Genomic DNA, 23,267 nt, shown 5'->3' on the forward strand with positions numbered 1-23,267 from the left:
TTTAAAAGAGTAGCTCCCCTAAAATGAATGGTCTATATACAGTCACTGCCGACCTTACGACCATAGCATATATAGTTACACAGCATAATAGATGTTTTAACTATCGTCTATATATGGATTCTACCGTAATCTGGAAGTGTTGTTATATTTCTGCCATATAAAACTGACTGGCTGAATATATATAGTAGTTCCACCACCGTCTATATATATATATCAATCAATAATTCAATATATAAGAGTTAATTATGAGCTGAATCGCAGTTGAAGGTCAGGTCTTGCATCATAGTAGCAACGAGAGATGGACCTGCATAAATTAATATCTACGTGGCTGTCCTTTTCTTACTCGAAGTGGAAAGTTTATCATTCAGTAAACAGGCTAAAAAAAGAAAAAAAAAAAAAAAAACTGGCCCACGGATATCCCTCGAGCGCCTTCGTGGATTTGAAGTTCGCGGGGTCTTTGCGGACTTTTGGTATTTGCTTTTTCATACTTTCACGGACCAAAATAAATAAATAAATAAGTAATAAAAAGTAAATTGAAGGGGCTAGGAAGTGAGCTCATGGTGAACAGTTTGGAGATGGGAGAGGAATAGTTATTAAGTGACGTATAGAGTGACTGCTAAAATAAATAAGTGAGCTTATGGTGAACAGTTTGGAGATGGGAGAGGAATAGTTATTAAGTGACGTATAGAGTGACGTACAGCAGTGGTGTGATGTGGCCAGCATGGGAGTGGTGTGGCTAAACCTTTCCTTTTTTTTAATTATCACATCACATAAAATATTTACTTATACGACTGTGCATACCTATTACACACAGTCTCATATAATCCAAGTACATAGCTACTGTTCAATAGATAATACTGAACCCTTAACCGATTTCAAATACATCTTAATAATAATCTTTGCAACAATAAACTTCAATCAATCAATCCATCAATCTTACTAATGAATAAAACAAGACCTGACATGGAAAAGTAGACCCGTTGGAAACAAAACCGAAGCCCCGAGACAGCATGGCGGCGTAAGGCATACCGGGTGAGGAGAAAAAGTATCATTTTTCACTATTTTTCCTTGATTAACCCAAAGCTTCCTCTCCATATCCCCCAGCATGATAGTATAGACCTTCAAGAACACATATAACCCCTAAGCCATCAGTAAAAGCCACGATAAAAGGCATAAACGGCTGTGATATATGAGGCGTGGAGGACAAAGGGTTCCCACACGTGTTGACCCCATAGCAATATTCACAGAGCCAGGAAGGTTATTTAGGCTTTATTAGCGTCATTTGGAATTCACCACGGCCTGATCACGAGTTGGACTCACTTTCACCAGCAGGTACCCTCCCGCTGAAAGCAAGTGCGCATTATCGTCGATCTCTGGGTACTGCCAGGACCTCACACACCGCACACCCCATCCCCCTGGCTCAAGGGGGGACAGTAACCACTCCTAGTCAACCGAAAGAATCTGGCCTGAGCGGGGCTCGAACCGCTGCCCTTTTGGCCGTTAAGCTTCGCAGTGCAGCGCTCTATTGATTGAGCCACCGGATTGGTGTGTGTGTGTAGAGTTAGAATTCATTATTTAACCCGTCTGTTGCGATTGGCATGGATTTGACATTCACTTGTAGCCTGGTAACATACACTCCCAGGTCTTTCTCTCCCTCTGTGGTGGGTAGTGGAGTGTTTCCCCTGTGGTATTAGTATGCTGGAATTCCCCTCCCAAGGTGTATGACTTTACATTTTTTTTCATTGAATTGTAGCAGCCACTCTTTGCTCCACTCCTGTAGCTTGGAGATGTCTTCTTGTAGGAAATCGTCGATTCTCCAAATTATAATGAGCTGCCCCAGTCATTAACCTCCCTGCAGTATATATTGGCTGAGAGTAAGGTTGTGGGGTGTGGTTGGCTAACAAATGGCAAGTATATGTTCTTATGTCATTTCAGTATAACCACATTGAGTCAGATGTGTACTGTCTCACATTTTATCACTTATTTATTTCTCCCAATTCCAGGACATGAGAGCAGGAGTGAGGAACAAAGAGGAAGAGAACCAACCCACACCACAGGACCGCAATGAACCAGAACCCATCCGCAGAGAGGAACCTAGTGGCTGGGGAGGGGGCCGGGGCCATCAACTCGCAGGGGATAAAGTTTTTGCCCTTCCATGCACCGTGAGTTCTTGTAGGAGCTGTTGTCCCCATGTGCTGGTGTTGATATATGCTACTTCAGTGTTTTCCTTCCTGTAGTCCACTCCTTTCATCTTTGTTTTAACCCGGTAGCAGCGGGGATCATGTTTCTTAATGGTCCCACTGAGCGAGAAAAATGAGAAAAAAACCACTCACACAAACCATTTCATAATATATATCAAATCATTTGTGATCTGTTTATGCATCAGCTATTTTTTTGGGGGTTTAAATCATGGCACAAATTTGGCCAGTCGCTGCTACACGGTAAAGCCACAAATTTGGCCCGTCGCTGCTACCGGGTTAACATTACCATTGTCCTTCTTCTTTTGTTCCTTTTCCATCTCTTCTCAGCCACAAGATGACAAACGACGGCCGGGCACGTTTACGGGTTCACAAAAACACGATATCTATGAAAAATTAAATGGGGTTTCACAGAACGAATTACGAATTGGTTGGATATGTGATGATGACACACTTCAAGTTAAATGAACGTTTTCCCCGTACATAATATGAATAGGTAACCTTCTGGCTTCAGTTTTGTCGTCACTCGGTTTAGTTTCAGTTAGACAGACAAACCTATAGTAATGAGGGTTGCCAGCTCTAGTAACAATGTCCTGTTTCAGACCACAAAAGCTGGAGGCGAAGCAGGAGACCAAGGGTGTGTTTGTGAGGAACATCCCCAAGGACTTAACTAACGTGAGTCTTGGGTGTTTATTGTGTTGAAAAACTTGCTGTCCCTTCTCTTTTTTCTTTTTTCCCCCCTCGCTCTCCAACCCAAGCACCTCCATATAATAACATGAGTTAGTAGATAGAAAACACTTCACTGATTAAATCTTTCATTGCCATACCTTTTCTTTTGACCCGTCCGCTGCGATTGGCACGGATTTGGCTTTCACTGGTAGACTAATAATAAGTTCCAGGTCTTTCTCTGCCTCTGTGGTGGATAGTGGAGTGTTTCCCATGTGGTACTGGTGTGTGTTATCCCCTCTCATGGTGCATGACTTTACATTTTTCTTCATTGAATTGTAGCAGCCACTTTTTGTTCCTTTCCTGTAGCTTGGTGATGTCTTCTTGTAGGAAACCCGCAGTCAAGGTGTTAGCTCCCTCCCCCAATACAGAAGATGGTTTGATCCTTCCATTACCATGCCTTGTCCTCCGCAGAAAGAGCTGAGGCACATCTTCAGTGAGTACGGCAAGGTTGTGAGTGTGTACCTCAAGCCTATTACCCCCGGGGCCAAGTACAGCTGGGCCATCATTAACGTGGAGACCTCAAGGTGAGTCGTTAATCTCCTCGGAAGCTTTGTGGGTGTGACGTGATCTGCGGACAGGAGTAGTAGTTAACCCGTCCGCTGCGATTGGCACGGATTTCACCTTCACTGGTAAGTTGAATGGTAACCTGATAACATATACTCCCAGGTCTTTCTCTGCCTCTGTGGTGGATAGTGGAGTGTTTCCCATGTGGTATTGGTGTGCTGGATATTCCCGGTGCAGGACTTTACATTTTTCTTCATTGAATTGTAGCAGCCACATTTTGTTCCATTTCTGTAGCTTGGTGATGTCTTCTTGTAGTTCTGCAGTCAAGGATTGGTATTCTCAGATACTTCCTCCTCTCACATCCTCTCACTTCCAAAGGCCAAAAATTAAATCAAGCAAGTTCTCTTTACCATTTTTTTAGGTTCACGGTACAGAAGAAAGGTCAAACTACCACCAGGGTCATTAAACTAGCTCTGGAAATGCCCCAAGCTCTCATGAAAGCCTTGTTAAAATATATCATACTGCCACCAGGGTCATTAAACTAGCCTTGGAAATGCCCCAAACTCCAATGAAAGCCTTGTTAAAATATGTCATACTGCCATCAGGGTCATTAAACTAGCCTTGGAAATGCCCCAAACTCTAATGAAAGCCTTGTTAAAATATGTCAAACTACCACCAGGGTCATTAAACTAGCCTTGGAAATGCCCCAAACTCCAATGAAAGCCTTGTTAAAATATGTCACCAGGGTCATTAAACTAGCCCTGGAAATGCCCCAAACTCCAATGAAAGCCTTGTTAAAATATGTCAAACTACCACCAGGGTCATTAAACTAGCCTTGGAAATGCCCCAAACTCCAATGAAAGCCTTGTTAAAATATGTCAAACTACCACCAGGGTCATTAAACTAGCCCTGGAAATGCCCCAAACTCTAATGAAAGCCTTGTTAAAATATGTCAAACTACCACCAGGGTCATTAAACTAGCCTTGGAAATGCCCCAAACTCCAATGAAAGCCTTGTTAAAATATGTCAAACTACCACCAGGGTCATTAAACTAGCCTTGGAAATGCCCCAAACTCCAATGAAAGCCTTGTTAAAATATGTCAAACTACCACCAGGGTCATTAAACTAGCCCTGGAAATGCCCCAAACTCCAATGAAAGCCTTGTTAAAATATGTCAAACTACCACCAGGGTCATTAAACTAGCCTTGGAAATGCCCCAAACTCCAATGAAAGCCTTGTTAAAATATATCATACTGCCACCAGGGTCATTAAACTAGCCCTGGAAATGCCCCAAACTCCAATGAAAGCCTTGTTAAAATATGTCAAACTACCACCAGGGTCATTAAACTAGCCTTGGAAATGCCCCAAACTCTAATGAAAGCCTTGTTAAAATATGTCAAACTACCACCAGGGTCATTAAACTAGCCTTGGAAATGCCCCAAACTCCAATGAAAGCCTTGTTAAAATATGTCAAACTACCACCAGGGTCATTAAAAAATGCCCCAAACTCCAATGAAAGCCTTGTTAAAATATGTCATACTGCCACCAGGGTCATTAAACTAGCCCTGGAAATGCCCCAAACTCCAATGAAAGCCTTGTTAAAATATGTCAAACTACCACCAGGGTCATTAAACTAGCCTTGGAAATGCCCCAAACTCCAATGAAAGCCTTGTTAAAATATATCATACTACCACCAGGGTCATTAAACTAGCCTTGGAAATGCCCCAAACTCATCTGAACGCCTTGTTAAAATATGTGTTCTTGCGACGGGAAGCTGAGTTAACCACCACCACAGCCATTCGAAGGAGGAAGAAGAAGAAGAGGAGGAGGAGGAGGGGGAGGAAGAAGTGACTAACATGACTCACTTCACAGGGACTTGCTGGCCATAATGTCTGCCCTCAACAAGAAGCCTCCTTTCTACTTTGACGTATCTCTGGCGCTCACCGAGGAACAGAAGAAACAGCGGAAGGCACCCAACGGAGGAATGGATCTGTCCTCATGCGATGTGAGTCCACGTTTTAAATCTTCACCTCTTCCGCTCCTCTTCTCCATTTTCCTCTTCTCCTTCCCCCTACTCCACCATTTGTATCATCCTCTTCCACTTCTTCATTTTCCTCTACTGCTACATTTTTCACATCTTCTCTTGGTCCATCATTTTCCTCTTCTCTTCTACTCTAACAATTTTATCCTCTTTCATTTCTTTATTTTCCTCTTCTCTTCTACTCCATCATTATCCTCATCCTTTTTCATTCCTTTATTTTCCTCTTCTCTTCTGCTCCATCATTTTCCTCATCCTTTTTCATTCCTTTATTTTCCTCTTCTCTTCTGCTCCATCATTTTCCTCATCCTCTTTCATTCCTTTATTTTCCTCTTCTCTTCTGCTCCATCATTTTCCTCATCCTCTTTCATTTCTTTATTTTCCTCTTCCCTTCTACTCAACAATTTTCCTCATCCTCTTTCATTCCTTTATTTTCCTCTTCCCTTCTACTCCATCATTTTCCTCATCCTCTTTCATTCCTTTATTTTCCTCTTCTCTTCTACTCCATCATTTTCCTCATCCTCTTTCATTCCTTTATTTTCCTCTTCCCTTCTACTCAACAATTTTCCTCATCCTCTTCCATTCCTTTATTTTCCTCTTCTCTACCACTTCATCATTTTCCTCATCCTCTTTCATTCCTTTATTTTCCTCTTCTCTACCACTTCATCATTTTCCTTGCCCTCTTTCAGTCCATTTTCCTCATCCTTCAATCATTTTCTTCTCCTCCACTTTATCTTTCTCAACCTCTTTCACTCCTTTATTTTCCTCCTCCTCCCCTTAGTCTTCAGCCTTCTCCACTTCTTCTATTCCTTCATTTTCCTAATCCTCCATTCCATTATTCATTTATTTATTTTATTCTTTTTACGTTTCAACCTATGGTGCTGGTAGGCTTTTCTTGATGGGGCAGGCAGATGTTTATAGTGGCGCCATCCTGCTTGGCTCATGCTGTCCCCTGGAGCTCATCTTTGATCCTCTTTAGAGAGAGAATCTATAGCCTTGGTTGATAGGTGGTCTTCGGGACAGCATGTGGGTAGTCTTAGGCCACTCGGCGGTGACTGAAAAATCCTAGCCGTGGCGGCGGGCAGGACTCGAACCCTCGTCCTCTTGAATGCGGCGCTGACACACTAACCACTCAGCCACTGCCTCCCCAGTTATTTATTTATTTAAAACGGTGATGGAGGGGTGGGGGGGGGAGGAGTGGTGTGGGTGCATTGTTTGGCACGTGTTTTCCCAACCCCCCTATTTATTAACAATGGGGGGGAATGGCTCGATATATTGAAAAATCGATAAACGAAAGGTTTTTTTACTTTTTTACGTCTACGCCTATCGTGCTGGTAGGCTTGCTTGAGGGGCCTGGATGGTAGTTGGCCCCAGCACGTCATGGCGCAGGGAAGTGTTTATAGTGGCTCCATTCTTCGCTTCTTTCAGTTAATTATATCCCTGCTCCTCCTCCCCTTAGTCTGAGGTGGGGTGAAGGTGCCTAAGTAAACGTCATTCCTTGCTTGATTACTCTCGGTACTGTCCAGTGTTCTTGATTGCCAGGTGAGACTTTATTCACTCCTGGGTGAGAATGGACAAAACCACCAATTGAATGTTATGTGTGAAATCCTCCTGTACTCTTTTTTTTATACCAGCAGGATACTTGGACCTATGATAAGGGTGAGCTCAGTGGCCCCCCCCTTCCATGCCCCTCCACCATGGGGGCTCAGGGGGCACTGAATGGAGGGACAACATATGGGTCACAGGGCTTGGTCAGGAGGGAAGCAGAGCAGCAGCAGGGATTGCTCAGTGAAGAAAAAGTGAAAGTCAGTGTCCCAGTGCCCTCTCGTAATGAGGTGGGGGAATTCTTTATTGTTGTTATCAGTTATTAATAGTGCAATTGTCTGCTGTATATTAAATTAACCCATAGATGGCACCAGTATTTGAAGATTAGCTCCCCCAAAATGAATGGTCCATATATAGTCACTGCCGATCTTAGGACCGTAGCATAAATATAGTTACGCCGCATAATAAGTGTTTTAACTATCATCTATATAGAGATTCTACCGCAATCTGGAATTGTTGTTATATTTTTGCCATACAAAACTGACTGACTGAATTTTGGACTGTCTTTATATAATAGTTCCATTGTTGTCTAAGGGTTAAGAAAGTTATTATGTTTGTTGATTTCCTCCGCTGCAGTCGTACGAGGTTGGGAAAGGGACGGCAGTGGTGGCAGCATCCCGGAAGCAGCTGTGTGTGTTCTGCGGCGTCCTGGGCCACATGAGGTGCTCAGTGTGCAAGGCGTGGTACTGCAGCATGGTGTGTCAGGTGGATGACTGGTACCACCACAAGGAGACCTGCCGCTCTCCGCCGTGAGTGTTGCCAACCCATGGTGCCGCGCAGTGCTTGTTTGTGACACTTAGATGTGCTGCCCAGCTCCCTGATGCTGAGTGTGTGACTGCATATGTGTGTACTTGCGTAAGAGTGTGTCTGTGCATGTGTTCAAGACATTATGAGTGATGGCTGTCACTTTTTTTATACATAATTTCTATTGCTACACATTTGTGGTGGTCAGTAGGACATTTTACTTGAATATCCATTCTTTCACTCTGAGGGTTTAGAAGTAAAATTGTCCAAAAACTTTGCATCCTGATATGCTCACTTGAAAGTATATTTTGCTTTTTATAGCTTTACATGAACACGTCTCACAGAAAGTCATCCTTGGCAGGGTTTTGGACGATCCAGTTAAGGTGCATCGTAGCCTCTGTGGGGCTGGTGGCGAGGCACCTGGGGCCAGCGACACTGTGTTGCCCGCATCCCCAGTGCTTGCTGATGGCTGCGAGAAGGACCTCCACAGAGGGATGCTGAAGGAGGGAGGTGCTTGCTGCAGCCCAAAGAAGACTTTGGACAATGAGACGCAGCCAAGAGGGAACATTGCAAGCTCTCCAGGTGGTGACACAGCACTCACCAAGAGAAGTTCAGCAACAGAAAATGGCTTTAGCAGTGGTGCCATCACAGGGAGTATTGTAGAGCATAATGATCATGGTATAGGAAGGGGGGCCATTCCAAAGAGAAGCACTGTAGCACCAAGCAGCAATTTGATTGGATATGATGGCACATCCAAGCCAAGTTTCCGTGTAGGAAGTTGTTTGGGCGTAGCTCCAAAGGGAAGTCTTGTAACAGAAAATGGTCCTGGGAGAGGGAGGGGTGTTACTCTGCAGAGAGACGAGGAAAACTTTGCAGTAAGCAATGGTCCTGTGGGAGGAAGGGGTGTTAACCCGCAGAGAAATGTGGAGGAAAAGTTTGCAGGAGAGAGCGGTCTTGCGAGAGGAAGGGCTTCAATCCTGCAGATGCATGTTGAGGAAGGCCCTGCAATAGAAATTGGGCCTGCAAGAGGAAGGGGTGCTATCCTACAGAAGGATGTGGAGCTTGTAGCCTCAAGGAGAAACCCTTCAGAGGTGCTGCCACCAAATCATCGTAAGATAGAAAGAATAACTGAGGAAGAAGAGGAGCTCCCCAAACCTTCCACTGCCAAAGAAATAGTTACCCCAGGTACTGATGAAGGCACACCTACAGAGTGTTCAAGCAGTGTCAAGGCAGCTTCATCAACTCACAAGGAGGAATCCAACCCTTCACCAGAGGTTTCATCGACCAAGAATGTTATTGAAGGTAAACCGAACTTTGCCAGTCTGTTGGAAAAGGGCAAAGTCTACAACGGGTTCATCACCTTGGTGGACAGCTACAAACACTTCACTGCTGCGGTCGTGGTGGACGGCACCGAGTATATATTCAGCGAGGCCCATGAGACCCTCGGCAACACTCCCTTCAGGGGTGACTTCAGGCCTGAGGTGGGCTCGGTGGTGGCTGCTTTCTCCTCCATTGAACAGACTTGGTACCGGGCGCAGGTATTGCAGGCAGATCACCCCAAGTACAAGGTGTGCTTCATTGACTTTGGGAACAAGGAGGAAGTGGAGAAAGTAAAGACAATCCCTGAAGGACCATTTGCAGAGCTCCCAGAATTAGCCTTTTCAGCAAGATTTTTTTCTGGATTAAAGGATGACTTTGAGGGTCAACTAAAGATAATGATTAAGGCTGACAGCCCCATCAAGTTTAAAGTTACAGCCAAGAAGCAATTCTCTGTGAAGGTGAGCCTCTGTGAGGATGATGATGAAAATGACACTCCCGTTGCTGAGTACATACTGGAGCAGCTTTTGCCACGGTCTTTCTCTGCACAGACCTCAGAAGTAAAGGCCACCTCTGTAGAAGTAAAGGCTGCTCAAGAAACAAAGGCCCAAGAAACAAAGGCCATATCCCAAGAAACAAGGGCCATTTCTCAAGAAACTAAGGCTTCTTCCCAAGAATCAAAGGCATCATTCCTAGAAACAAAGGCCATAGCCCTTGAAAAAATGGCTAATTTTCCAAAAACAAAGGCTATTTTTCCAGAAATGGCTTCTTTCCCTGAAACAAAGGCTTCCCCCCAAGAAAAGCCTTCTTCCCCAGAAGCAAAGGCCACTTCCCCAGAAACAAAGTCTGCCTCCCCAGACACCAAGGCTGCTTCCCTGGACGCAGAGCCCACCCCTCCACACTCAGAAGCAGGCCAGCAGGCTGCACCGGCCACTGGGCAGCAAGGAAGTGCTTTGCTGGAGAAGGACAAAGAGGATCAGGTGCTTGCTGTCAGTGGTGTCCAGAAAGACAGGGAGGCTGTGGATGTTGAAAGAGGTAATGTGTGAAGGAGACACACATGCATTGTTCAAACATTTTATATTTCAAATACTGAAAGAAACTGTGGATATGTCTTGTTGGTAATTAGTTTGTAAGTTAATATTAACATGATTTTTTAGATGCACTGAAGGACAACAGCAGCAGCAGCCAGTCAGTGACCAGAGATGCTGACAGTGAATCGTCATCCTCAGGTGCTGGCAAAGCTCACTCTTTCTATGTTGTTCCTTTGGTAAGTTGTTACGCGTATTCTCCTAAGTGGTGCAACACAGTCATAGAGACCTTTTTTAGTTTTCTGCTCCTAATGCCAGGCTTGTGTTTGGAAGGTTTGAGCACCCTACACTCTACTGAATCACTAGCAGTACTTAATGATTCTTACTGTGGCAGTCCCTGGCCATATCCACAGGGGGAGGTGGAGGCAGCAATAATGAAGTTAAAAGTAGGAAAAGCCCCTGCCTGGTATTACTGGCATGCCAGCAGAAATGCTGAAATATGGAGGTTAGGCAGTTGTGGAACAAATGTCATCTCGTAAATGGGGATGAAATGGAAGTCCAGTGTAGGTACCCTGAGCAGGTGCAATGCAGAGCACAAGAAGTTATTTGTGGTGTTGTTGTGAGGCATTCAAGGATTCTTTGGAATGAAATTTTGGCTTCTCTCCTCTGCCTTTAAGTGAGCTGTGTAGAGGCAGAGACCAAACCTGAGCCAGAGTTGGAGCTTGTGAGCAAGGCACTTAGTGTTCTGAAGTACTCTTATTTATCTTTTACATGACATCACAGCAATGATTTCTTGTTGGATTAGTTAATGCTGCATCCCCCAGAACACTTGTGGTTTCTTAATTGGTATGACTGCTTGTCCATCAGTTTTGCCCTAGAATATTTTGTGAAGCTTCAATTGGTGTGGCTAATCCTTCATCTGTTTTACTGTGACTTCATTATTCGTGTTTCTGATTCTTGATTGATTTCACTCCTGAACGCTTTGGAGTTTCATTTGTTCCTCCAATGACTCCACTGCAGAACACCTTGGAGCTGATGATGCAGATGGAGGAGATGGCTGTTGAGCTGAACAAGTACTGTGAGAGCGCCCCCAGCGGCCCCCACCAACCACGCCTCGGGGAAGTGTGTCTCGCTAAATTCAGTCAAGGTATTCTGCTGATATGGCCTGTGTTGTCTTGCTGGTAGCTCTGAGAATGTGCATTAGTACCCCCTGTTACTGTGTTACTGAGTTGAGGGCCTGTCTTTGCATCTGTCAGGCAATGGCATAACATTTTCAACAGATGGCAACTGGTACAGAGCAGTGTGTGTCACCTTGGGCAGCACCAGCGCCGTGGTCGTCTTTGTGGACTATGGTAATGTTGATAAGGTCTTGTATACAGACATGAGGAAGATCCCTAAACAGTTCCTGGAGTTACCGTGCTTTGCCCTGCATCGCCCCCGCCCAGGTAACGTCCTCAACACACCCTGTTGTCTTTTGTTGGTCATGGCAATACACCTTTTCCCTCTTTGTTTCTCATTCAATATCTTTACGGAGGAAGCAGCTGCTGGCTTGGTAAATATAGATAAATAGATAGAATACAGTAGAAGGGATGCTTTCCCAGAGTTTACCAGCGATAAAGGTGAAAGAATGATGATTTATTGCTTATAGAGTGACTAGCAGAAAAGACAGTAACACAATGGCACTCTTATGAACCTCAGATTCAGACACCAGCAAAATGTTGGAGCCCGGCCAGACAAGTGTCCTCTCAGCCTTTGCCTTCCTCTCACCCCTCAACATGCCACCAGAGGGCATCATCAAGACTGCTTAGTGTGCCCAAGGTGTGCCTTCACACCGTGCATTATGTTATCTGGTCTGGTCGTGAAGGTTTGTTTTGTTTTACTGAGAACAATTGGAATAGTTTTGGCAAAGCATTTTTTTAGTTTTCATATTTCAGTTGTATGAACAGGTATGTTCAATAATGTTTTCCCAGTGAATGCTACGCTAATTTTCGTTAACCAGACCCAATAGTTCTGTTAACTTGTGTATACAATGTACTCCTAAGATGCAACTAAATTGCATCAGTCAACAGTTACTTACTTATTTGAATTAGTCTGTACAGTTAAGTAAACAAAGCACTTGAATGGTTAATTATTTGTCTACTAATTTATGTACTTGCACATTATGAAGTATGATAAGTAGCTGACAGTAGTTGTGTTCTATTCAAGTTTTTATATAGAAAAAAATCTGAATCAAAAGAATGCAGAAAAAGATGGGCAAGCTACCAGTCCATTCCCTCAGCTGAAGGGAATGGACCTTAGTGTAATGTATACATAGTAAGGGTTTAGAAAGTTGTGTTTAAGGAAGCTTTACTTTTTGTTTCATCTTATCATTCTAATATGCTAAAAGAAATAAGTAAAGTAGTTCTGCCAACCATCCCGCCACTGAGACCCTTGAAAGAGGTAATGCATCACTTATTGCTGCTGAGTATTCCTATGATAAAAAAATGTTGCCGAGCCCAGATTATTTGAATGGGCTGAAAATACATTAACGAAGTTGTCTGATCTTGTGCTCAGCTGTGATGAGTAGGATGGTGTCCATTATAAATTTCTACAATTTTATAATGTGTCAAGTGTGTGTTACATCTCCAAGATACTTTTTGAAGAGTTGCATTATATAATTAATGAATTGATAATATCCCAATGCTATGTAATTGAAGAGATAAGCTTAATAAAAACGGTTGAAAATATATAGGTACTAATTATTCCGCATTAAGAGCGACGACTCGATAATTTTTTGATGTAAGTTAAGCTATAGCGGCCTCTGTGATGTAAGGGGCGTCTGAGGGTTGGCCAAGAGAAAGGAACAATAATGTTTTGACTAATTGGGTTTGAGAGGGTTCAGGCATCCTCCCACTCTTGCGCCGAAAAAGGTGTTCTGGGAAGTTACTAGAGAAAAGGAAAGAGCAAAAATGAATGACACATGCAAGATAAAGGGAAGCGACGGGTGCGATGGACCATATAAGGAGATAAAGGAGGTTTTGAAGATTCGCTCGCAGGCTGCCAGTGATATTAAAACAACGTGGATGGACCCAGAACTATCAAGGAGCATCATAACGAGTTGCAATGGACACCCGCCTTTAAGTGCTGTTCTTTTGCGGATAACGCTTCACGGAATATATACGTGATCCACAGGTGCGTCATGCGAGGATAACTATGGATGTAACACCTTCCTTGGTTATGTATGGAAAGTTTAACCCGGTAGCTGCGGGGGTCATGTTTCTTAGGTTAGGTTAGGTTAGGTTAGGTTAGGTTAAAGGTTAGGTTAGGTTAGGTTAGGTTAAAGGTCCCTCTAAGTAAAATAATGAGAAAGAATCATCACTCGTGCAAACCATTTCATAATATATACGTGATCCACAGGTGCGTCATGCGAGGATAACTATGGATGTACTACCTCTCTTGGTTATGTATGGAAAGTTTAACCCGGTAGCTGCGGGGGTCATGTTTCTTAGGTTAGGTTAGGTTAGGTTAGGTTAAAGGTTAGGTTAGGTTAGGTTAAAGGTTAGGTTAGGTTAGGTTAGGTTAGGTTAGGTTAGGTTAGGTTAAAGGTTAGGTTAGGTTAGGTTAGGTTAGGTTAGGTTAGGTTAAAGGTTAGGTTAGGTTAGGTTAAAGGTTAGGTTAGGTTAAAGGTTAGGTTAGGTTAGGTTTAAGGTCCCTCTAAGTAAAATAATGAGAAAGAATCATCACTCGTGCAAACCATTTCATAATATATACGTGATCCACAGGTGCGTCATGCGAGGATAACTATGGATGTAACACCTCTATTGGTTATGTATGGAAAGTTTAAAGGTTAGGTTAGGTTAGGTTAAAGGTCCCTCTGAGTAAAATAATGAGAAAGAATCATCACTCACGCAAATCATTTCATAATATATATCAGTTTATGCATCATCTATTTTGAGAGGTTTATATCATGGCAGAAATTTGGCCCATCGCTGGTACGCGGTAAAGCCACAAATTTGGCCCGTCGCTGCTACCAGGTTAAAGCTTGCATAACACTCCTGGGTTTATATCAAAGGCACATTTGGAAAGATGAAATAAGCCGTTGAACTTATAGGTTGGTATTATAATTAAGACGCTTTCACTTCTCTCATCAAGTAATTCTATAGGTCAAAGAGGGCGTCAATCGTGATCTAATAAGTGGTTCTTCAGGTTCACGGTACAGGAGAAGGGTCAGACTACCACCAGGGTCATAAAACTACTGGAAATACCCCAGACTCATAGGAAAGCCTTGTCAAATAGGTGGACTTTGGCGACGAAATGTTTTAAAATACGACCCATAAGTTTCATCAACACGACTCGAGTGTTCGAAGCTTCGAGTAGTGACGTCAAGATCACGTGACGAGAAGCCGCCGGGCGCCATGGAGAGCAAGGCACAGCACGGCGAGACGCGGCGGGAGCCAGGCGTGGGCGGGCGGAGGACCACGAGGGCACGAGAGGTCACGAGTGTCACAAGGACTACAGAGAAGGTAAGACGGTGGCGGCCAAGGAGTTAACACTGGAGTCCTCGACGGTGGCCATGTGTAGTGTTGGCCGGTGGGGTGTGAGCGCCGTTGCCAGACTATCGTACTCAAGAGCCGCGTATTTACCGGTTTCTGGCCCATAACTGTTGCCAAGAAGAACCAATAATTAACCATTTAAACGATAACCATATATGGATGCAGTTATTTGGGTGATGAAAGCAGTTATTGGGTCGGATATCGGCAAACATAAGAGGCAGAGTACGACAATCTGGCAACAGACCCAAGAGCAACGTTGCCAGATTGTCGTACTCTTCCTTATGTTTGCCGATTTCCGACCCAAAACTGCTTTCATCACCCAAATGACTGCCTTCATATATGGTTATCATTTAAATGGTTAATTATTGGTAAAAAAGGCGACATGATTCTTAATTTTTCTCGCAACCGGATTTTGAAAGCGTTTCCATGATTGTTGAACGTTTGTAGAAAAGATATATGAAGGGCTCGTGAAGGTTCATAAAACGAATCTTAACCGTTTTTTTTGTGCTATAGTCGCTGGTATAACTGGTTTCGCTGCAAATTACCAGTTTCTAAGGCTTGAAAACTTAGTAAATAGCGGTAGGTTACTATTTCACAACGATGTTACTATTTCAGCCCCGACGGTTACTATTCACAGCAGCGGTGATTGTTCGAGCTGTCAAGGTTTACTGGCCGTTGTTACTAGGGATTCTGTTAGTGGGGATTGTGTGCTATAAATTTCGAGTTCTTTCTTCAATCGCTATCAACCTTTCCCTCTTGTAAGTGAAAAAGTTTTAAGACTCGGTTTGGCTTGTTCTCTGACCCTTCCACACTACGGTACCTCCCCTGATATAGTTGTTATGCACCATAGAGTTCACGCATGTCTTCACTTTGGTACTTTTCCCATTAATAAGACAGGAAATTTACCCCCGTAGACATTTAGTGATAGTTAAGACACTGCCTGACACCTCTGCTGATGGATGTAAAAAATGTGTGCGTGACAATGCAGCTGTGTGTGTGTGTGTGTGTGTGTGTACTTTGCTTTCGCACAGGCTATATATACCTTCATGTACCTACTTTTCTCAGGGGATCATTGATAATTTTATTTATTACAGAATACTGGGTCGTTTCTTTGTGCTAATTAAACATATGTACATTTTTTTTTTTTTTTGCTTGTAAAATATATTTAGTTGTTATGATGAAGATACAGGAAAATAATGGTACTCTTGAAAATATATAACGATACTTGCGTCATCGAAAATAAACGTACAAGGCGACATCACTTCATATCGCGACTGTACATATGTTTAATTATCACAGAGAAACGACCCAGTATTCTGTAATGTATAAAATCATCCCTGATCCCCTGAGAAAAGTACATGAAGGTATATATGTATAGCCTGTGCGATGGCAAAGTACATACATAAGCCTGATGAACCCAGCGATATACTCCATTGTGTATCCCATTGTATAAAGTGCCCGGAACACTGCATGCCGGTCATATGATGTCTTGCGCTATTCATTTATCTGAACTAATAAATGGTTAAAATACCAGCATAAGCCCTGAATAAGACACAGGCTGGCTTAATTATATATCCCGGCAATAGGCTACACGATGAATCTGCGTAGGCACCATTAGCAAAGGCGTCAATTAGCATCGTCACCATTTAGCGCCCAAGGCCTCGGTTATAGAGTAAAAAAAAAGGAGCAGCGACTCAAAAAATCCGAATCGCTGTTTTAATTCTGCCCATCGACGCCCTATAGGCCTAGTCATACCGTGGGCCAAGCCAATCGATCCGTAAGATTTCCTAACGAGACCCGCCGTGCTGCACTATGCTACCGATCATGAAATTTTCCATGCAAGATCTTGATGTTCTCGCCACACGCCCGAACCAACTTGCTGATTCATCCCGTGTATCGCGCAGTGCTTCGAGAACTGGCACCTGAACCTCCGGCGACTCGAGCGAGGGTTACTGCACTATCGGCCGGCATCATCACTATCGGTGACTGGTGCTGCAATAATATTCCACAGCGACCTTACTTGACAACTCTCCCCAATATCTATAATCTATACAAGTGTTGGAAAGGCTGGGGCCAAGGATCGACGCTCCCTGCCTCACTCGATCCCGTGTTCGCAAGAAAGATGGACACGGTTGCTTTGTCTTTTGAGTCGTGCTGCACTGTACAGTTTGTTATCTTGGTATAAAATAAGTGTTTAGGTTACTACACAAATTGGTCGGTAGTTCTTTGAATATTTTATGTCTCCCTTTTGTCCTTTTCTGTGAATTAAAGATATAATTTTTCAGACCCTAGGGACTCTGTAACTCTGCAAGCATATTGTATATATTAGAGCTAAGTAATTCTGAAGGTTCCTAAATGATTGATTGGGTCCATAATATATAGTTGGGACATTTCCTCAAGTCATTCCCTTCACAGCTTTCTTTGCCTCATCCAGGGTTCCATAACCTGAGCCTCGAGTAGACCGGAGAATTTGTAATGAATATAACTTAATTCTTTAGCCTTCTCCCGGACTGTAAGAATATTTGTGTTTCTTACTCATTAAGGTTTCCCTGTTCGTTTTAGATTTAGGAGTTATCTTGCCTATACAGGATTACTGAAACTTGAGTGTTACCTCCTTCACTTCACTGTGTCCGGGTTTCCAGTTAGGTTATTTCCTGTTCACTTTTCTTGAAAATTGTGTTCACGACTAAATCTGTCTATCAGCAAAGTCAATGAGTTATCGCAGGTTTATTGTACTTGCTCCAAAATGAACACCTGCTTTTTCATAAAAAAAATTGGTTCTGTCTTTTCCATGTAAAGTCTCCCATGGCTCTTTAAAACTTAAGTTTTTTGCTTCTCCACTTTACTTCCACAGCTTCATAGAACTCTCCCACATCATCATCATCATCACAAGTTAATATTGGTGCATAGCCTAAGCCTTGAGTGGAAGGCCATTCCCCCCCCCCTCACAGCCATTCAAAATAACTTGCCTGTTGCGAATAACATTGTCTTCATTTATTTCTTTGCATCTTTTGTTATATATAGCCATCAATACTTATATATTTACATCCAAATGCAAATATTTTGCATACCTAAGTCTTTGGTCTCGTCAACTTTCCCTCCCCTTCAGATGTATTATTTACCGAGGAATAAATTTAAACCATCAGAAAACTTGAGAAAAGTATCATCCGTATAGTGTCCCCCAAAATTTGACCTTAAGAAAATTTTCTAATTAAATGACAACTCAAGTATAGAGCAGTAAAATATTAGTCTTTCAGCTTTAATGCAAAACATTTGGCATTTGGTGTTTTTAATTTTTTCTCACATCTTGAGAACATGTCTGCTGCGGCTCAAAAGGAAGCACTTCATGCTGGAGCAAGCTGATGTTAGGCCTCACCTCAACTATTTTTTTCCCTGAACACTTGTCACAATGGTTCAATGCTCTCACTTGACTCTTCATCTACTTTCACTGGCAGCAGGGTCACTGATACTCAAAACTCAGCATCTTGCTGAAGATGTGAATTACTACTAAAATATGTTGGCAAAAAAAAATTGGTTCACTACTTACTCAATTTTCTTCAGGGAAGGGAAGACTGAGGTGGTGATATATCATTTTATTTGTAAAATGCTTATGACAGTGCCCTCCAAAACAGTGGGAGAAGTTATGCATTTGAGGGATGTTACTGTTTGTTTCTGATACACATGGAAATATTTTTACAAGAAAAAAGAGGAAGATATAAGAAACAGAGGATTATACAGCCAGTCATTTGTTACATAGCCTTAATGGAAGCAAAATTTTATCTAACAGACAACAGATTAAGGGTTTTGATAACTGCCCTGCCTAAAGTTATGGAAGTCATGCATAATCTTGTCTGCAAACAAGTTTATATCCTGGTCTGGTCACAAGACTGTAATCTTTAGTACCTGAAAAAATAGGAAGGTATTGTTCGAGCATGATAAGTCATGCAACAGTGTTCATAAGGGTCTTACGCACTTAACACACATGAGCTCGGGGTATGATTTTTTAGTGTTCACTTTGATGTTCTGTTTCAGGATGTATGTATGGGAGGTTGCGTATCTAAGGTGTCTGGTGAGCTGTTCAGTCCAAGAGGTAATGGCCAGAACCACACGCATGCTCCTTCACACCTCAGGAGTCCCTCCTTTCCTGCAGAATGCTATGAGCAGGTTAGTCGTGTGGATGTGGGCACAATATTGAATGTCCAGACCTGATGCTCACTCTTTCAATCTGTACTAAGGCTTTGATCAGCAAGATTGTAAATACAGTTCTTGATGTGGCTGGTAAATAAACAGGCTAATTACATTTCTCATACTATCAAGAGCAGTAAAAAGTTTGCAGCACAGTTCTTTGCCTTTACATAAAAATGATATTGCTGAACAGTTAAAGAAAAATAATTCTATGTTCTTTGAAGCCTCCCTACATTTCATGTGATCTTAAAACAGAGCAACTTGGCTGTGTTAAGTACTGAGCAGCAAACTATTATTGCAAGACATAATATGCAGACTTATGTAAAAGACAAATGACATCAAATTTTGTTTCAAGTGGACCACAGGTTTTTAGTGCCTGTTACACAAAATTATACACAAATTATATACTATACATATATATATAGGCATATATAATTTAAAAGAGTATAATTGAAACCATTCTATGTAATGCAATGCCCTACATGACAGCATGAATGGCATGTAAACAAAGTCAATACTTGAAGGAAATCTCATGGATACTAACTAACCCGATACAGAAATGGCATAAAAATAGACTAGAGATTTATGGTAGTGGCAGTAGCTGCAGAAATTCAGAAATTATTGAATGACTTCGGTGTAGGATGCTTGAGATGAGGGAAAGGAGTTTAGTTACTATCATCCAAAGAGCAGGAAGAGTGAGGGCTAACATTAAACAGGGATGCAGCAGTGACGGGTGAGAGGTACAAAATTCAACAGCAAGGTGTAATGAACGTGGCACTTTCATAAGATGGGTGAATGCTCGATGAAAAAAGGTGAGTGAGAATGTTGGGTAGCAGGAAGGTTTAATAGAGGGAAAGATATACTAACGCAAAGTACTGATTAGGGTTAAGTATGGATAAATGTTGGGCAAGCTGCTGAGTAAATGTGACTAGAAGCAGATATGGGTGAATGTTAAAGGAGAGGGACGAATGGTAAATGGTGGAGGAAGGCAGGAATGTTGGATAGAGGAGCACTGAGTGAGGGAGGGAACACAGTGAATGCAAATTGGATGACTGAAGGCAAACAGTATCTGGGATTTGTAGTTTGCTGGCACATTCCTTCAAGATTACAGTGTTTACAAAAATGCCTCCAAGAATTAAAAGGAAAATGTATGGACAGTATGACAAGGAACAAATGTATGTCTTGGTGGTGATGAAGATAAGTATGAAGAATTGCAGGAAATAGAATAAAATAAAAACTTCCAAAATGTATGAAATGGTTCACCAACAGTAGTTTGCATACAGTGTAAACACTTTTTATAATAATGTATTAAATCACTGATAAAACTGTGACAATAACTTCCCATCCTGTAACACACCAGTATATATATATATCTTCCACTGACTTAGTGAATACATAAATCATGTAAATTTTTTTTATCGGATAACAATGTCAATGACGTTCTTAATTTTACACCGAACGGCACATTGCAGCGCACACTGCTCTGCCCACACAAACTCCTCTTTGTATGTACACAATGATTAAGTATAGATCCTTCCCCTGTTTGCCTTTACAGAGCCAAATGATAATGCAGTTATGTCCTGATGAAGAGAGAAATATCTCCTCTTAAGCCACTAGTAAGACATAAAGCTTGGGAGTGTCAGCAAAGATGTACGTAACACACAAACATTACGCTTGAAGCAATGTATCGTATAAATCTTACAAAAGACTAAATTAACAATAATTCACAACAAAATAACAAATACAGAGGTTTAGTACTAGAGGAGACACTCTGGGCAGTGTCTGGGAGGAGGGTGGTTGCTTCACCTGTGCTTGCAGAGTATATACATGATAACTACCTAGTTGCAAGTAACCAATAAACAGTATAATAATTGCTGCATTACTGAGGGGGAACTTCCAGGAGCACAAAGCAGCCTCCACTGCAAGGAGCAGAAATCTGCCCTTCACAGTGGAAAGAAACGCCAACAAAACATAGATGTGTAACAAAATAAAAATAAAATTATATATATCTATATATATTTATAAATGTATATACACCCTACATCTCAATATCAGAACAGCTTAAAGTTGCACTTATCATTACAGTTTAAGACTGGAATAAAGGACTTCCTTACCAAGACAGATTAACTCTTATTTAAGCTGTACATGATGGGACGATACCATGTGCATACGTGTGATGGCATGCATTATGCAACAGAATAGAAATCTCTTATTTCAGTTGAAGTCCCTTTCATAAGCCCAAGTTGTATGTACAGTGAAACATGCAGATGTGGACCTACATGAAGTACACTCTTGCCACATGCTAAGTAATGATTCTTTCCAATCAGTGTTTGTGTAATGCTAATGTTGACTTGGATGGCTAAGAACTCGATTGCCACGCCTCTTAATAGTAGCCTTAAAAGGTTGGTTTTCACAGGGATTCCTTCAGCCATCATATTTTAGACAATGAAGTTGCAATATGACTTCATGAAATTAACTTCTACTTTTATTAGAGTTTTTCTTCCACTTTCTAGAGTTGTCTGCACAAACAATGCAGAAAGCAGTCTGATCTTGATCATTCCCTTGCCATCTCAACTTATTTGCAATTTGCTTTATGTAGTGGACATACTTATTATTATGCACAATCATGCTAATGTGTAACAGGACAGAATTATTACCTTTTGGTTTGATTCACTCACACACACCAAGCAGTCATGCACACACACATTATACAAAAGACAAAGAACTGTTCATTACACGACCTGTGGCTGCCTGTCTGCCTGCCTGCAGTGACACAGCAGGTACCAAGTGTTGGACTCGTTACAAAATGCCTGGTAACCTTAGCAGTGAGGCTCTGATGTTACTACTAAAATTACTTATAAAATGTGGACTGGGGTTGATCTACTCTCCACAATGCACTATTATATGAAATCACTAACCTTGTAACAACAAGGAGTAACGGCTAAGCTATTGAATATGTGGTAAATGTCAAATGGTTTACACTTATCAAAGAGAAGAGCATGGTATTCATTGGAGTTGTAAGGGAAAGCAACCCTTCAGTATGTTGATTTGTTCAGCCGTAATCTGATGCTAAATGTTTGAAAATGCTTTAACATTTTTAACTACACAAACTATACATAAATAAAATTCCATGTCTATTAAGTAACAACCAAAAACACTGGTTTGGAAAGATACTTTTATTCAGACTCCTAATTTTCCTAGAAAATATAGAGAAACTGAAAATGCCATTTTAAGGTGGATAGAAACTTTCCAGTACATCCATGCGTGTACACTAAAGTCAACAGTCCATCAAATCTCACTTAAAGAACATGACTCCTCATAAATCCATTACCACAATGAACACCTGCACAGGCAGGTGTTCACACACACACACACACACACACACACACACACACACACACACACACACACACACACACACACACACACACACACACCTTACATTTGCCACCTCCTATAACATATATATTTTGAATGACAAGTGACTGTCAGTTCCTGTGTATAAACTCTATGGCATACATATCAATCATCACAGAGATCAGCAGCAGCAGGAGCAGCATGTTGCTTCTAGTCAACCCCGGCAAAGCCGACCGTCCCTTCAATGGCCTTGACGAGCTTCTCCCGCAGCTCGTGGTATGACTGGTATGGTGGAAGGTCCAGACGGTTGAAGCTGCAGACAAGATGCATGCACCATTATGGAGACAAAACCTCAGGTAAAAAAATAGTCCTCTAAGGTTTTACTTTATCAAGAATGATATTCCTATTGTTTAGCCTCTTGTCCTGACTCTTATCTATTTAGACTAGAGAGACATGCCTTCACATAATAATCTTAGGTGTTGTGTTTTTAAGCACTGAAGTACAGTCTTCGTACTTTATGTGGAATTCAATATAATTAATTTGTTTTAGCCTATATTATCTTCCCTGTTCTAAATTCACCATTTAGTGAATAATATGACACTCCTCAGATAAGTGCAGTAGTTAATCTGCTACAAGAATACACCAATGTGCAGAGTGGCTTCATAACACAACAGGCCAAGTCAATCTGCTGGAAAACTTTTTGAAGTGACTGTGTTGTTCTGCACTACACTGCCAAGGTATGTGAAACTTTACACCTAAGACCTCGATGTCTTCTCCACATGAATGAAGAAAATGTGCTATTTCATCTATTGAGCCTCCAAAAGCAAGGTCAGTATTGCCAATAAATGCTCCATATGACTTTGGTTGACAACTGTGTCTAATATCTAGTCTATACAAGTGTTGAAAAGTGATAGGGACAAGGACACAGTCCTGCCTGACTCCTGTATTCACAGGAAAGAAGCTGGACACCTCCCTCCACACTATACAGCACTCTCAGTCCTAGAATACAGACCAGTCAATGGATCAACAA

At 42.0% G+C, this 23,267-nt stretch overlaps 2 protein-coding genes and 1 long non-coding RNA gene across 11 annotated transcripts in view; 2 read left to right on the top strand and 1 right to left on the bottom strand.

The window, feature by feature from the left end:
* Positions 1-975: 975 nt before the first annotated feature.
* On the top strand, positions 976-12,889 carry LOC126983254 (uncharacterized). 5 transcript variants are annotated; one of them, XM_050835893.1, is made up of 12 exons: positions 976-1,032; positions 2,004-2,162; positions 2,801-2,873; positions 3,339-3,451; positions 5,304-5,436; positions 7,104-7,274; positions 7,651-7,823; positions 8,180-10,170; positions 10,293-10,402; positions 11,184-11,310; positions 11,444-11,608; positions 11,862-12,889. In XM_050835893.1, the coding sequence occupies exons 2-12, from the start codon at positions 2,065-2,067 to the stop codon at positions 11,969-11,971; spliced, it is 3,264 nt and encodes a 1,087-aa protein (XP_050691850.1). In that variant the 5' UTR covers positions 976-1,032; positions 2,004-2,064; the 3' UTR covers positions 11,972-12,889. The 5 variants fall into 5 exon arrangements, with proteins under 5 accessions (XP_050691850.1, XP_050691851.1, XP_050691848.1 ...); XM_050835894.1 differs by having other exon boundaries at positions 7,104-7,268; XM_050835891.1 differs by having other exon boundaries at positions 977-1,032; positions 7,104-7,304.
* Positions 12,890-16,587: 3,698 nt separating this feature from the next.
* On the top strand, positions 16,588-22,316 carry LOC126983257 (uncharacterized). The gene is made up of 2 exons (XR_007735750.1): positions 16,588-18,859; positions 20,436-22,316. It is a non-coding gene; the product is annotated as an uncharacterized LOC126983257 (long non-coding RNA).
* The window catches only part of LOC126983256 (E3 ubiquitin-protein ligase Nedd-4-like), a 33,316-nt gene continuing 28,322 nt past the window's right edge, over positions 18,274-23,267 (bottom strand). For all 5 annotated transcript variants that reach the window (XM_050835898.1, XM_050835901.1, XM_050835900.1 and 2 more), the window contains one exon: positions 18,274-22,550. In XM_050835898.1, coding sequence (XP_050691855.1) covers positions 22,448-22,550 — 103 coding nt within the window. In that variant the 3' untranslated portion in view covers positions 18,274-22,447. The remainder of the gene's footprint in view (positions 22,551-23,267) is intronic.

This window comes from Eriocheir sinensis, chromosome 53 (assembly GCF_024679095.1).
Source record: "Eriocheir sinensis breed Jianghai 21 chromosome 53, ASM2467909v1, whole genome shotgun sequence".
In the NCBI taxonomy this organism is placed as follows: domain Eukaryota; kingdom Metazoa; phylum Arthropoda; class Malacostraca; order Decapoda; family Varunidae; genus Eriocheir; species Eriocheir sinensis.